Source organism: Oncorhynchus mykiss, chromosome 9 (assembly GCF_057628025.1).
Source record: "Oncorhynchus mykiss isolate SJ-2025 chromosome 9, ASM5762802v1, whole genome shotgun sequence".
Classification (NCBI taxonomy): Eukaryota; Metazoa; Chordata; class Actinopteri; order Salmoniformes; family Salmonidae; genus Oncorhynchus; species Oncorhynchus mykiss.
In genome coordinates, this window is record NC_143030.1 from 5802093 (window position 1) to 5814303 (window position 12211).

Sequence of the window (12211 nt, forward strand, 5' to 3'; positions counted from 1 at the left end):
GTGAGGCTGGTTATCCTATAGCCTCGTCTTTCTGTCCTGTGAGGCTGGTTATCCTATAACCTCGTCTTTCTGTCCTGTGAGGCTGGTTATCCTATAACCTTGTCTTTCTGTCCCGTGAGGATGGTTATCCTATAGCCTCGTCTTTCTGTCCCGTGAGGCTGGTTATCCTATAACCTCGTCTTTCTGTCCCGTGAGGCTGGTTATCCTATAACCTCGTCTTTCTGTCCCGTGAGGCTGGTTATCCTATAACCTCGTCTTTCTGTCCTGTGAGGCTGGTTATCCTATAAACCTTGTCTTTTTGTCCTGTGAGTCTTTGAGAATAGATAGTTGACCACGTAGACAGGTTCATTAGGAGCAGAGTTAATGGTTAAATGTGAAACGGATCCTCTCTCCCTGGCAACGGATCCTCTCTCCCTGGCAACGGATCCTCTCTCCCTGGCAACGGATCCTCTCTCCCTGGCAACGGATCCTCTCTCCCTGGAAATGGATCCTCTCTCCCTGGAAACGGATCCTCTCTCCCTGGCAACGGATCCTCTCTCCCTGGCATCGGATCCTCTCTCCCTGGCAACGGATCCTCTCTCCCTGGCAACGGATCCTCTCTCCCTGGCATCGGATCCTCTCTCCCTGGCAACGGATCCTCTCTCCCTGGCAACGGATCCTCTCTCCCTGGCAACGGATCCTCTCTCCCTGGCAACGGATCCTCTCTCCCTGGCAACGGATCCTCTCTCCCTGGCAACGGATCTACTCTCTCCCTGGCAACGGATCTACTCTCTCCCTGGCAACGGATCTACTCTCTCCCTGGCAACGGATCCTCTCTCCCTGGAAACGGATCCTCTCTCCCTGGAAGCGGATCCTCTCTCCCTGGCAACGGATCCTCTCTCCCTGGCAATGGATCCTCTCTCCCTGGCAACGGATCCTCTCTCCCTGGAAATGGATCCTCTCTCCCTGGCAGAGGGTCTGAGTGTAATGTTTGTCCACAACAGAACACCCTTTAGTCAGCTGAAGATTTGTGTGTTAATATTTATAAATGTGTGTGTGTGCGTACGCTCTGTGTTCTCTCTCAGACATTCCAGACCAGTGGGTTGTGGCTCTCCACGACTTCCCAGGTCAGACTGCAGAGGATCTGTGGTTCCAGCAGGGGGCGCTGATCAGAGTAACGCAGCGTATCGACGCAGACTGGACCAGAGGAACACTGGACGGACGGGAGGGACTGTTCCCCACTACCTTCACACACACCTGTAACACAGGTAACACACAGAGTAGGGTGGAGTTGCCCTAGACACTGATCTGGGGTCAGTTTTGCTCCTCCCCCTCCCCCATACTAATGGTTAAGGTTTCGGAGGAGGGGAAGCTGATCCTAGACGCTGATCTGGGGTCAGTTTTGCTCCCCCCCCTCCCCCCATACTAATGGTTAAGGTTTGGGAGGAGGGGAAGCTGATCCTAGATCCGTCTCTTCATCTTTGGTCAAACCATATTTTCTGCTCCTCTCTGCAGCTCAGCCAATGACGGGCCAGCCTGTGGCCAGGGGAGTGGCCAAGGTCCTGTTTGATTTCAGTGGAGAGAGAGAAGATGAGCTCTCACTGAAGGTATGGTGGAGGTAGATGAAGGTATAGTGGAGGTAGATGAAGGTATAGTGGAGGTAGATGAAGGTATGGTGAAGGTATGGTGGAGGTAGATGAAGGTATGGTGGAGGTAGATGAAGGTATGGTGGAGGTAGATGAAGGTATGGTGGAGGTAGATGAAGGTATGGTGGAGGTAGATGAAGGTATGGTGGAGGTAGATGAAGGTATGGTGAAGGTATGGTGGAGGTATGGTGGAGGTAGGTGAAGGTATGGTGGAGGTAGGGGAATGTATGGTGGAGGTAGATGAAGGTATGGTGGAGGTAGATGAAGGTATGGTGGAGGTAGATGAAGGTATGGTGGAGGTAGATGAAGGTATGGTGAAGGTAGATGAAGGTATGGTGGAGGTAGATGAAGGTATGGTGGGGGTAGATGAAGGTATGGTGGAGGTAGATGAAGGTAGATGAAGGTATGGTGGAGGTAGATGAACATATGATGGAGGTAGATGAAGGTATGGTGGAGGTAGATGAAGGTATGGTGGAGGTAGATGAAGGTATGGTGGATGTAGATGAAGGTATGGTGGAGGTAGATGAAGGTAGGTGAAGGTATGGTGGAGGTAGATGAAGGTATGGTGGAGGTAGATGAAGGTATGGTGGATGTAGATGAAGGTATGGTGGAGGTAGATGAAGGTAGGTGAAGGTATGGTGGAGGTAGATGAAGGTATGGTGGAGGTATGGTGGAGGTAGATGAAGGTATGGTGAAGGTAGATGAAGGTATGGTGGAGGTAGATGAAGGTATGGTGGAGGTAGATGAAGGTAGGTGAAGGTATGGTGGAGGTAGATGAAGGTATGGTGGAGGTAGATGAAGGTAGGTGAAGGTATGGTGGAGGTAGGTGAAGGTATGGTGGAGGTAGATGAAGGTATGGTGGAGGTAGATGAAGGTAGATGAAGGTATGGTGGAGGTAGATGAAGGTATGGTGGAGGTAGATGAAGGTAGATGAAGGTATGGTGGAGGTAGATGAAGGTATGGTGGAGGTAGATGAAGGTATGGTGGAGGTAGATGAAGGTATGGTGGAGGTAGATGAAGGTATGGTGAAGGTATGGTGGAGGTAGATGAAGGTATGGTGGAGGTAGATGAAGGTATGGTGGAGGTAGATGGAGGTATGGTGAAGGTAGATGAAGGTATGGTGGAGGTATGGTGGAGGTAGATGAAGGTATGGTGGAGGTAGATGAAGGTATGGTGGAGGTAGATGAAGGTATTGTGGAGGTAGATGAAGGTATGGTGGAGGTAGATGAAGGTATGGTGGAGGTAGATGAAGGTATGGTGGAGGTAGATGAAGGTATTGTGGAGGTAGATGAAGGTATGGTGGAGGTAGATGAAGGTATGGTGGAGGTAGATGAAGGTATGGTGGAGGTAGATGAAGGTATGGTGGAGGTAGATGAAGGTATGGTGGAGGTAGATGAAGGTAGATGAAGGTATGATGGAGGTAGATGAAGGTATGGTGGAGGTAGATGAAGGTATGGTGGAGGTAGATGAAGGTATGGTGGAGGTAGATGAAGGTAGATGAAGGTATGGTGGAGGTAGATGAAGGTATGGTGGAGGTAGATGAAGGTATGGTGGAGGTAGATGAAGGTATGGTGGAGGAAGATGAAGGTATGGTGAAGGTAGATGAAGGTATGTTGGAGGTAGATGAAGGTATGGTGGAGGTAGATGAAGGTATGGTGGAGGTAGATGAAGGTATGATGGAGGTAGATGAAGGTATGGTGGAGGTAGATGAAGGTATGGTGGAGGTAGATGAAGATAGATGAAGGTATGGTGGAGGTAGATGAAGGTAGATGAAGGTATGGTGGAGGTATGGTGGAGGTAGATGAAGGTATGGTGGAGGTAGATGAAGGTATGGTGGAGGTAGATGAAGGTATGGTGGAGGTAGAGAAGGTATGGTGGAGGTAGATGAAGGTAGACTTGCTCTGCACTTTGTGAGTGTGTGTTATTTTGTCACAGTAGCAAAGTCTAATGAAGTAGCAAGTCTAATGATCTCTCCCTGTCTCTCTCTCTCTCCCCCCCTCTTTCCCTGTCTTTCCCACTGCCCCCCCCCTATTTCCCTGTCGTTCCCGCTGTCTCTCTCTCTCCCCCCCTCTTTCTGTCTTTCCCGCTGTCTCTCTCTCTCCCCCCTCTTTCCGTCTTTCCCGCTGTCTCTCTCTCTCCCCCCCTCTTTCCCTGTCTATCCCGCTGTCTCTCTCTCTCCCCCCTCTTTCCGTCTTTCCCGCTGTCTCTCTCTCTCCCCCCCTCTTTCCCTGTCTTTCCCGCTGTCTCTCTCTCTCCCCCCCTCTTTCCCTGTCTTTCCCGCTGTCTCTCTCTCCCCCCCTCTTTCCCTGTCTATCCCGCTGTCTCTCTCCCCCCCCCCCTCTTTCCCTGTCTTTCCCGCTGTCTCCCTCTCTCCCCCCCTCTTTCCCTGTCTTTCCCGCTGTCTCCCCCCCCTCTCTTTCCCGCTGTCTCCCCCCCCCCCTCTCTTTCCCTGTCTTTCCCCCCCCCCCCTCTTTCCCGCTGTCTCCCCCCCTCTCTCCCAGGCAGGGGAGGTAGTAACAGAGGTGGTGACAGTAGATGAGGAGTGGTATCTGGCGGATGCAGGAAGGAGACGAGGCCTGGTCCCCAAAAACTACCTGACACTGCTTCCTGACAGCTGCAAATAGCCCTATGTGATATATATATAAAAACTGCAATGCCATAAGTATGTGGACACCCCTTCAAATTAGTGGATTGAGCTATTTCAGCCACACCCTTTGCTGACAGGTGTGTAAAATCGAGCACGTCGCTTTGCGATCTCCATAGACAAACATTGGCAGTAGAATGGCCCGTACTGAAGAGCTCGGTGACTTTCAACGTGGGCAGCGTCATAGGATGCCACCTGTTTGACAAGTCAGTTCGTCAAGAGCTGCCCCGGTCACCTGTAAGTGTTGATATTGTGAAGTGGTGTGAAGCTCACCTCTTATTGGACTCTGGAGCAGAGGAAAACGCGTTCTCCGGAGTAATGAATTGCGCTTCACCATCTGGCAGTCTGACGGACGAATCTGGGTTTGGTGGATGCCAGGAGAACGCTACCTGCCCCAATGCATAGTGCCAACTGTAAAGTTTGGTGGAGGAGGAATAATGGTCTGGGGCTGTTTTTCATGGTTCAGGCCCCTTAGTTCCAGTGAAGGGAAATCTTAACGCTACAGCAGACAGTGACATTCTAGACGATTCTGTGCTTCCAACTTTATGGCAACAGTTTGGGGAAGGCCCTTTCCTGTTTCAGCATGACAATGCCGCCGTGCACAAAGCGAGTTCCATACAGAAATGGTTTGTTGAGATCGGTGTGGAAGAACTTGACTGGCCTTCAGAGAGCCCTGACTTCAACCCATCGAACACCTTTGGTATGAATTGTAAGCAATGTTCCAACATCTAGTGGAAAGCCTTCCCAGAAGAGTGGAGGCTGTTATAGCAGCAATGTTCCAACATCTAGTGGAAAGCCTTCCCAGAAGAGTGGAGGCTGTTATAACAGCAAATTGGGGACCAACTCCATATTAATTCCCATGATTTTTGAATGAGATGTTCGACAAGCAGGTGTCCACATACTTTTGGTAATGTAGTGTATCTTTGAATATGTGCCTTCAGAAAATATTCATACCCCTTGATTTATTCCATATTTTGTTTTACAGCCTGAATTCAAAATTGATTAAATATTTTTTTCTCACAGATCTACACACAATACCCCATAATGACATCACAATACCCCATAATGACATCACAATACCCCATAATGACAAAGTGGAAACATGTTCTTAGAAATGTTTGCAAATTTATTGAAAAATGAAATGCAGAAATATCTCATTTACAATAGTATTTACACCCCCGAGTCAATACTTTGTAGAAGCACCATTGACAGTAAGTCTTTCTGGGTAAATCTCTTAAGAGCTTTCCACATGTGGATTGTGTAACATTTGCCCATTTATAATTTTCTAAATTCTTCAAGCTCTGTCTAATTGGTTGTTGATCATTGCTATTCTATATCAAGAACAGGATTCGATCAAAACTAGGCCATTCAGGAACATTCCATGACGTCTTGGTAACCAACTCCAGTGTAGATGTGGCCTTGTGTTTTAGGTTATTGACCTGCTGAAAGGTGAATTCATCTCCCAGTGTCTGTTGGAAAGCAGACTGAACCAGGTTTTCCTCTAGGATTTTGCCTGTGCTTAGCTCAATTCCATTTATTTTTTTTTATCCTGAAAAACTACCTAGTCCTAAAGGATTTCAAGCATACCCATAACATGATGCAGCCACCACCATGCTTCAAAATATGAAGCATGGTACTCAGTGATGTGTTGTATTTCCCCAAACATAATGCTTTGTATTCAGGACAAAAAGTTAAATTTCTTTGACACATTTTTTGCCGTTTTTAACTAAGTGCCTTGGTTTGGAATATTTGTATTCTGTACAGGCGTCCTTTTCCCTCTGTCCTGGTCTTTGTGGTTGAATCTGTGTTTGAAATTCCCTGCTCTACTGAGGGACCTTTACAGATAATTGTATGTGTGGAGGTACAGAGATGAGGATGTCATTAATAACATCATGTTAAACACTATTATTAAACACAGAGTGAGTCCATGCAACTTATTATGTGACTTGTTAAGCACATTTTTACTCCTAAACTTATTTTAGGTTTGTCATAACACAAGGGGTTGAACACTTATTGACTCAAGACATTTCAGCTTTTTCATTTTTTTTATTAATTTGTAAACATTTCTAAAAAAACATATTTCCACTTTGACATTATGGGGTATTGTGATGTCATTATGGGGTATTGTGGTGTCATTATGGGGTATTGTGATGTCATTATGGGGTATTGTGGTTAGGACAGTGATACAAAATCTCAATTGAATCCATTTTAAATTCCGTCTGTAACAGAACAGCATGGAAGAAGGCAAGGGGTGTGAATATACACTGAGTATAACAAGCATTGCTGAATCCAGGTAAAACCCGTGATGTTTTTTATCGATTTTGACATCCACTTTAATCAAGTGTAGATGAAGAGAAGGATACAGATTAAAGAAGGATTCTTGAGCCTTGGTGTATCGGTGCCATTCAGAAGGACAAGACAAAATATTGAATTGCCTTTGAACCGGGGTATGGTGTTAGGTGCCAGGCGCACCGGTTTGTGTCAAGAACTTCCAACGCTGCTGGGTTTTTTCACGCTCAACCGTTTCCTGTTTGTATTAAGAATGATCCACCAAGCAAAGGAGGTCCAACCAACTTGCGACAACTGTGGGAAGCATTGGAGTCAACGTGGGCCAGTATCACTGTGTGGAACGCTTTCCACACTTTTTGTAGAGTCCATGTCCTGACGAATTGAGGCCGTTCTGAGGGCAAGAGGGGGGTGCAATTGAATGTTAGCAAGGTGTTCCTGATGTTTTGTCCACTGTGTATATAGCAGGTCTGTGTGGGTGTGTGAGGTACAGGGACTGAGAGAGAAAGTGTTTGTTAAGCGAATGAATGACTGTGTGTTGTAGTACTGATGTGGTTGATGAGCATTCTGTTTACATCTCAGTATGATAAGGAATAGATCGAAAACAGTTTGGCAAACTACCCTCCATATTGACACCAAACTACCCTCCACATTGACACCACACTGTCCTCCATATTGACACCAAACTACCCTCCACATTAATGGCAGCCGTTGTAATTTTACATGTGAAACCGTTTGCTGAATCCTGTTGAATCTATCCCAGTATCAGAATGTCACCAGCAAGCCAGCCTTACAGCACAGTGCTTTTCAACACCACACTACCCTCCATAGACACCAAACCACCCTCCATAGACACCAAACCACCCTCCATATTGACACCAAACTACCCTCCATATTGACACCAAACTACCCTCCATATTGACACCACACTGTCCTCCATATTGACACCACACGGTCCTCCATATTGACACCAAACCACCCTCCATATTGACACCAAACTACCCTCCATAGACACCAAACTATCCTCCATAGACACCAAACTACCCTCCACAGTGACACCAAACTACCCTCCATATTGACACCAAACTACCCTCCATATTGACACCAAACTACCCTCCATATTGACACCAAACTACCCTCCATATTGACACCAAACTACCCTCCATAGACACCAAACTACCCTCCATATTGACACCAAACTACCCTCCATATTGACACCAAACTACCCTCCATATTGACACCAAACTACCCTCCATATTGACACCAAACTACCCTCCATATTGACACCAAACTACCCTCCATATTGACACCAAACTACCCTCCATAGACACCAAACTACCCTCCATAGACACCAAACTACCCTCCACATTGACACCAAACTACCCTCCATATTGACACCAAACTACCCTCCATATTGACACCAAACTACCCTCCATATTGACACCAAACTACCCTCCACATTGACACCAAACTACCCTCCATAGACACCAAACTACCCTCCATATTGACACCAAACTACCCTCCATATTGACACCAAACTACCCTCCATATTGACACCAAACTACCCTCCATAGACACCAAACTACCCTCCATATTGACACCAAACTACCCTCCATAGACACCAAACTACCCTCCATATTGACACCAAACTACCCTCCATAGACACCAAACTACCCTCCATATTGACACCAAACTACCCTCCATATTGACACCAAACTACCCTCCATATTACATCTCAGTACTTTACTTTGGTGCCAAAATGGCAGCCGTTGTAATTTTACATGTGAAACCGTTTGCTGAATCCTGTTGAATCTATCCCAGTATCAGAATGTCACCAGCAAGCCAGCCTTACAGCACAGTGCTTTTCAACCGTAGAAATATAATTACTAGAATGGTCATCCACATTCAAGTCTATGGGCACGGGTGGTGCCGTGCCTTGAGTGTACCCAATTGGGGTGCAGTTCGATTGCCATTTTCTGAAGGTCTGTTAAACCATTCCAGTGGTTTGTATTTCTTTTGTTTTTAACCTGATCCTGTATTTCATAAGGTAACCTAGTGGTCACTTTCTAATGGGGGGGGGGGGGGGGGGGGGGGTGAATCCTAACTTTCACTTTAGTCTAATTTTCATTCAGTCTGTGAAAAATGTGACTTAAGTGGAGGTTGGTTTTCTTTCTCTCTATGTGTTAAACTGCTTTGTGTCTTTACATACTGTATAACTGGATGTTCCACACAGGCTTTTTAATCCAAATAAACATGTTTTAATACTAGCGGTTCTATGACTCGTTGCTTCTCTGGTGGTTGGCAAAGGCAGGAAGTCATCTACATGTAACCAATCAACGACCGGTAGTCAAGATGGCGTCTACATGTAACCAATCAACGACCGGTAGTCAAGATGGCGTCTACATGTAACCAATCAACGACCGGTAGTCAAGATGGCGTCTACATGTAACCAATCAACGACCGGTAGTCAAGATGGCGTCTACATGTAACCAATCAACGACCGGTAGTCAAGATGGCGTCTACAAGTAACCAATCAACGACCGGTAGTCAAGATGGAGTCTACATGTAACCAATCAACGACCGGTAGTCAAGATGTCATCTTTTATTCTCACTGTTTGATGTATTGTTGCAGATACAAACCATAACACTCCCAGATATCTTCATCACCATCATCATCATCATCAAACCAGGTCGTTTTAACATATACCCCTCCCAGACACACAATACATCTCTTCATCATCATCAAACCAGGTCGTTTTAACATATACCCCTCCCAGACACACAATACATCTCTTCATCATCATTATTAAACCTGGTTGTTTTAACATATACCCCTCCCAGACACACAATACATCTCTTCATCATCATCATCAAATCTGGTCGTTTTAACATATACCCCTCCCAGACACACAATACAAAGTTGCTCCCCTTCATCATGCTTTCTAAATACACTAACAATCAAATTAAACTACTTACTATAATATTTCACCTTTTTTTATAACTGTAAAATAAATATAATCATACTTAGTGACAGTACATAATTGGCCCCATTTCATATAACTGATGACATTTTCTGGCCAGCGTCTTCTGAGGCGCAGAGACACCATTCAAAACGTCTACTGACTCATTACAACTTCAGCTTTACGCATCAGGTGAATTCGTCCCTCTGTGACACAGAAGAAAGTGATCTTATTTCAATTCTACGAGATATTTTAGTATTGTTTCATATCGAGAGCTCTACATTCGGCATGATAATATTAGTGAGATGAGCCTGTCTGCTAGAGTCGCATTTCATATGCGGTAAATGTCAGCAGAGCTGGAAGGTTCACAACCAGGGGATCCGTGGTCTGGATAGGCCAGACAATGTGATGTGTTGCTCCCCTATGCAAATGGTAGTGTCAGATTTGACATACTGCACTTCAGACGCGAGCGGAGAATGGTATGCGAAGCGGGACAACCGGAGCTGTCACCGAGTGTTGCGCCGTTCACAGAGCGCTCTGTACACGACAGAGTACGGAGCGTAGTCCTTCCAGTAGCGCTCACACCAAGTCATCTATTTGTGTGCCCCTTGCTTTATCTACTGTTCATAGAGTTCACTAAATAGTTTCATACAGAAACCGATAGAACACACAGGTGCAAAATCAAAGAGGTGACTTACAAAGATGAGGACCAAGAGAGGGAGTGTGGTGATGTAACGTCCACAACTAAAGAATCACTGCGGAATCTGAGAAGACACGTATCCTGGAAGCATGACGGTGTACTTACCACGTCCACATGCTAACAGAAGGGAGCGAGGTGGGTAGAAAACGATAGCAACGAAGTGTGGTATTGTAGCAAAGTATTTATAAACAAAAAATCTGATCTATTCAAAGTTACCTTCATTAATGTTCTATTATCTATACAAAAGGCCATCATTGATTTTGGCCCAATAGGCCTGACATATTCCCACGTTCAAGGAGCTTTCTGTTTTGATTGGGTTATTTTAAAACAACTCTGCATCTCTGGCCAGTCTGCCAAGAGTGGCCAAACGGGTGTTTAGCGTCCCCAGTGGCTCTGCCAGCACGGAGAGGACATTTTCCGGTGTGGTACGGTTCTCCAGGCACCGTTCCATGAACCCGAAGCCCCAGACTGGCCAGACTCGTGTTTCAAAAGGCACTGTAGACTGAGCCTAACGAGGCATTTTTTTTTCCGTTAAAATTATCTTTCATTCTAAAGTAAGTCACAGCCTATATGCGTATTTTTTTTTTGACTATAATGATTTAATACAACGAAATGTTTCAATGCCGCACGCTTTTATGTCCCTACCAGCATATTGTGTCACACTCGCAAATTCTTCACAATGTATTTCTTTGTAGGCTATAGCCTTCAAATAACACAGCCGAAATAATTCACTTTTGCTCCTTCTTAGACTTCCTGTTTGGCTCCTGACCTATTTAGAGTGTTAATATGCTGTTTAATATGACATGTAGCCGATGAGCAGGATTTCCGACCGACTGTTCAACAGATCTCAAGGACACATGAGACACAAAACATCTTGATTGAACCAGTCCAGAACCGTTTAAAGTGCCCTTAAAATAAAAATCTAATAACTACCCATTCCTATAATTCACAGTGTTAAATAACACTGTGAGAACAATATTTATTTGTGAACAAATGTTACATTTTGTCACTATAATAAGGTTGGTTGCAACTTGAAAATCGTTGTGGATGTCTGTTGCCGCCCAAGTCGACTACAAAACCCAAAATGCAGTGCGCTCGATGGGCTGGCAAGCAAGCGTAGCTTCACCCAATAATACCAAAGTCAATATCAGCGTGTCAAGTAGCTAGCTAGCTGTAAAATCACCTTATTAACAAACTGCACGATCAATTTAAGAGTCTACAATCTCACCATGTTCAAACTGCAGATTGATGTTCCTCAGACTGGAGTCTGACATTCAACAACGGCACCTGCAACTCACCCCTAGACTGAAGACGCAAACAGGAGAGATGTGTTGGACCCTCCTGTTAAATTACACATTTGTAGAAGTAGGAATATCTCTAAAATATGATCAATGAGAAGACAACCTCCCGCGTTGACGTCGACCAGTATTGAAATCAGACATACATGATAGAAGTTTTCGCGATTTAAAACTCATGTTACCATTAACTACGCTACGTCAAACCGGATGGATTTCTGCCTGCTTTTATGGCAATAGCTCAGAGATTAAACATGAAATGACCCCCCCAGGAAACGATAGAACATCGCTCAAAGATGCACAAAAACAATATAACATTAAAAATGGGTGAATCTTTAATTTAACATTTAAGAGGGAAGGATCACATAATTCCATCCATGTCATCGGGAAGGATCAGCCAATTAATTATACTCGTGAGTAAACATTCCATCACTGCGCAGAGGGCAGTAAATCATCAACCTTGGCGTTATACCTGTTCCCGACAACACCCTCCAGGGGTTAGTACGCACCCATTCAGTTTGTTTACCAACTCATAGAAGTAGTAGAAGAAGAAAAATGGCACTATGGTGGACCTCACTGAATCCTTTCTCGTTAATGGATGTGAAGGAAGGAGGCAAGGAAATTAGGCTGTCCAAGACCGTTAGGATGTGGCCAAGTTTCAAAATGGCACCCGCCCCCATCCCCCAAACTATCCCTCACCC

General features: G+C 45.4%; 1 protein-coding gene and 1 long non-coding RNA gene across 4 annotated transcripts in view; one reads left to right on the forward strand and one right to left on the reverse strand.

The window, feature by feature from the left end:
• Positions 1-8822, forward strand: part of LOC110532885 (uncharacterized) — a 47410-nt gene extending 38588 nt beyond the window's left edge. For all 3 annotated transcript variants that reach the window (XM_090183341.1, XM_090183343.1, XM_090183342.1), the window contains 3 exons: positions 1065-1247; positions 1495-1586; positions 4127-8822. In XM_090183341.1, the coding sequence (XP_090039467.1) occupies positions 1065-1247; positions 1495-1586; positions 4127-4249 (398 nt within the window). In that variant the 3' untranslated portion in view covers positions 4250-8822. The remainder of the gene's footprint in view (positions 1-1064; positions 1248-1494; positions 1587-4126) is intronic.
• A 320-nt stretch (positions 8823-9142) lies between these two features.
• Positions 9143-11993, reverse strand: LOC149980727 (uncharacterized). The gene is made up of 2 exons (XR_016483032.1): positions 11082-11993; positions 9143-10723 (listed from the first exon to the last, which is right to left on the reverse strand). It is a non-coding gene; the product is annotated as an uncharacterized LOC149980727 (long non-coding RNA).
• Between the last annotated feature and the right edge of the window lie 218 nt (positions 11994-12211).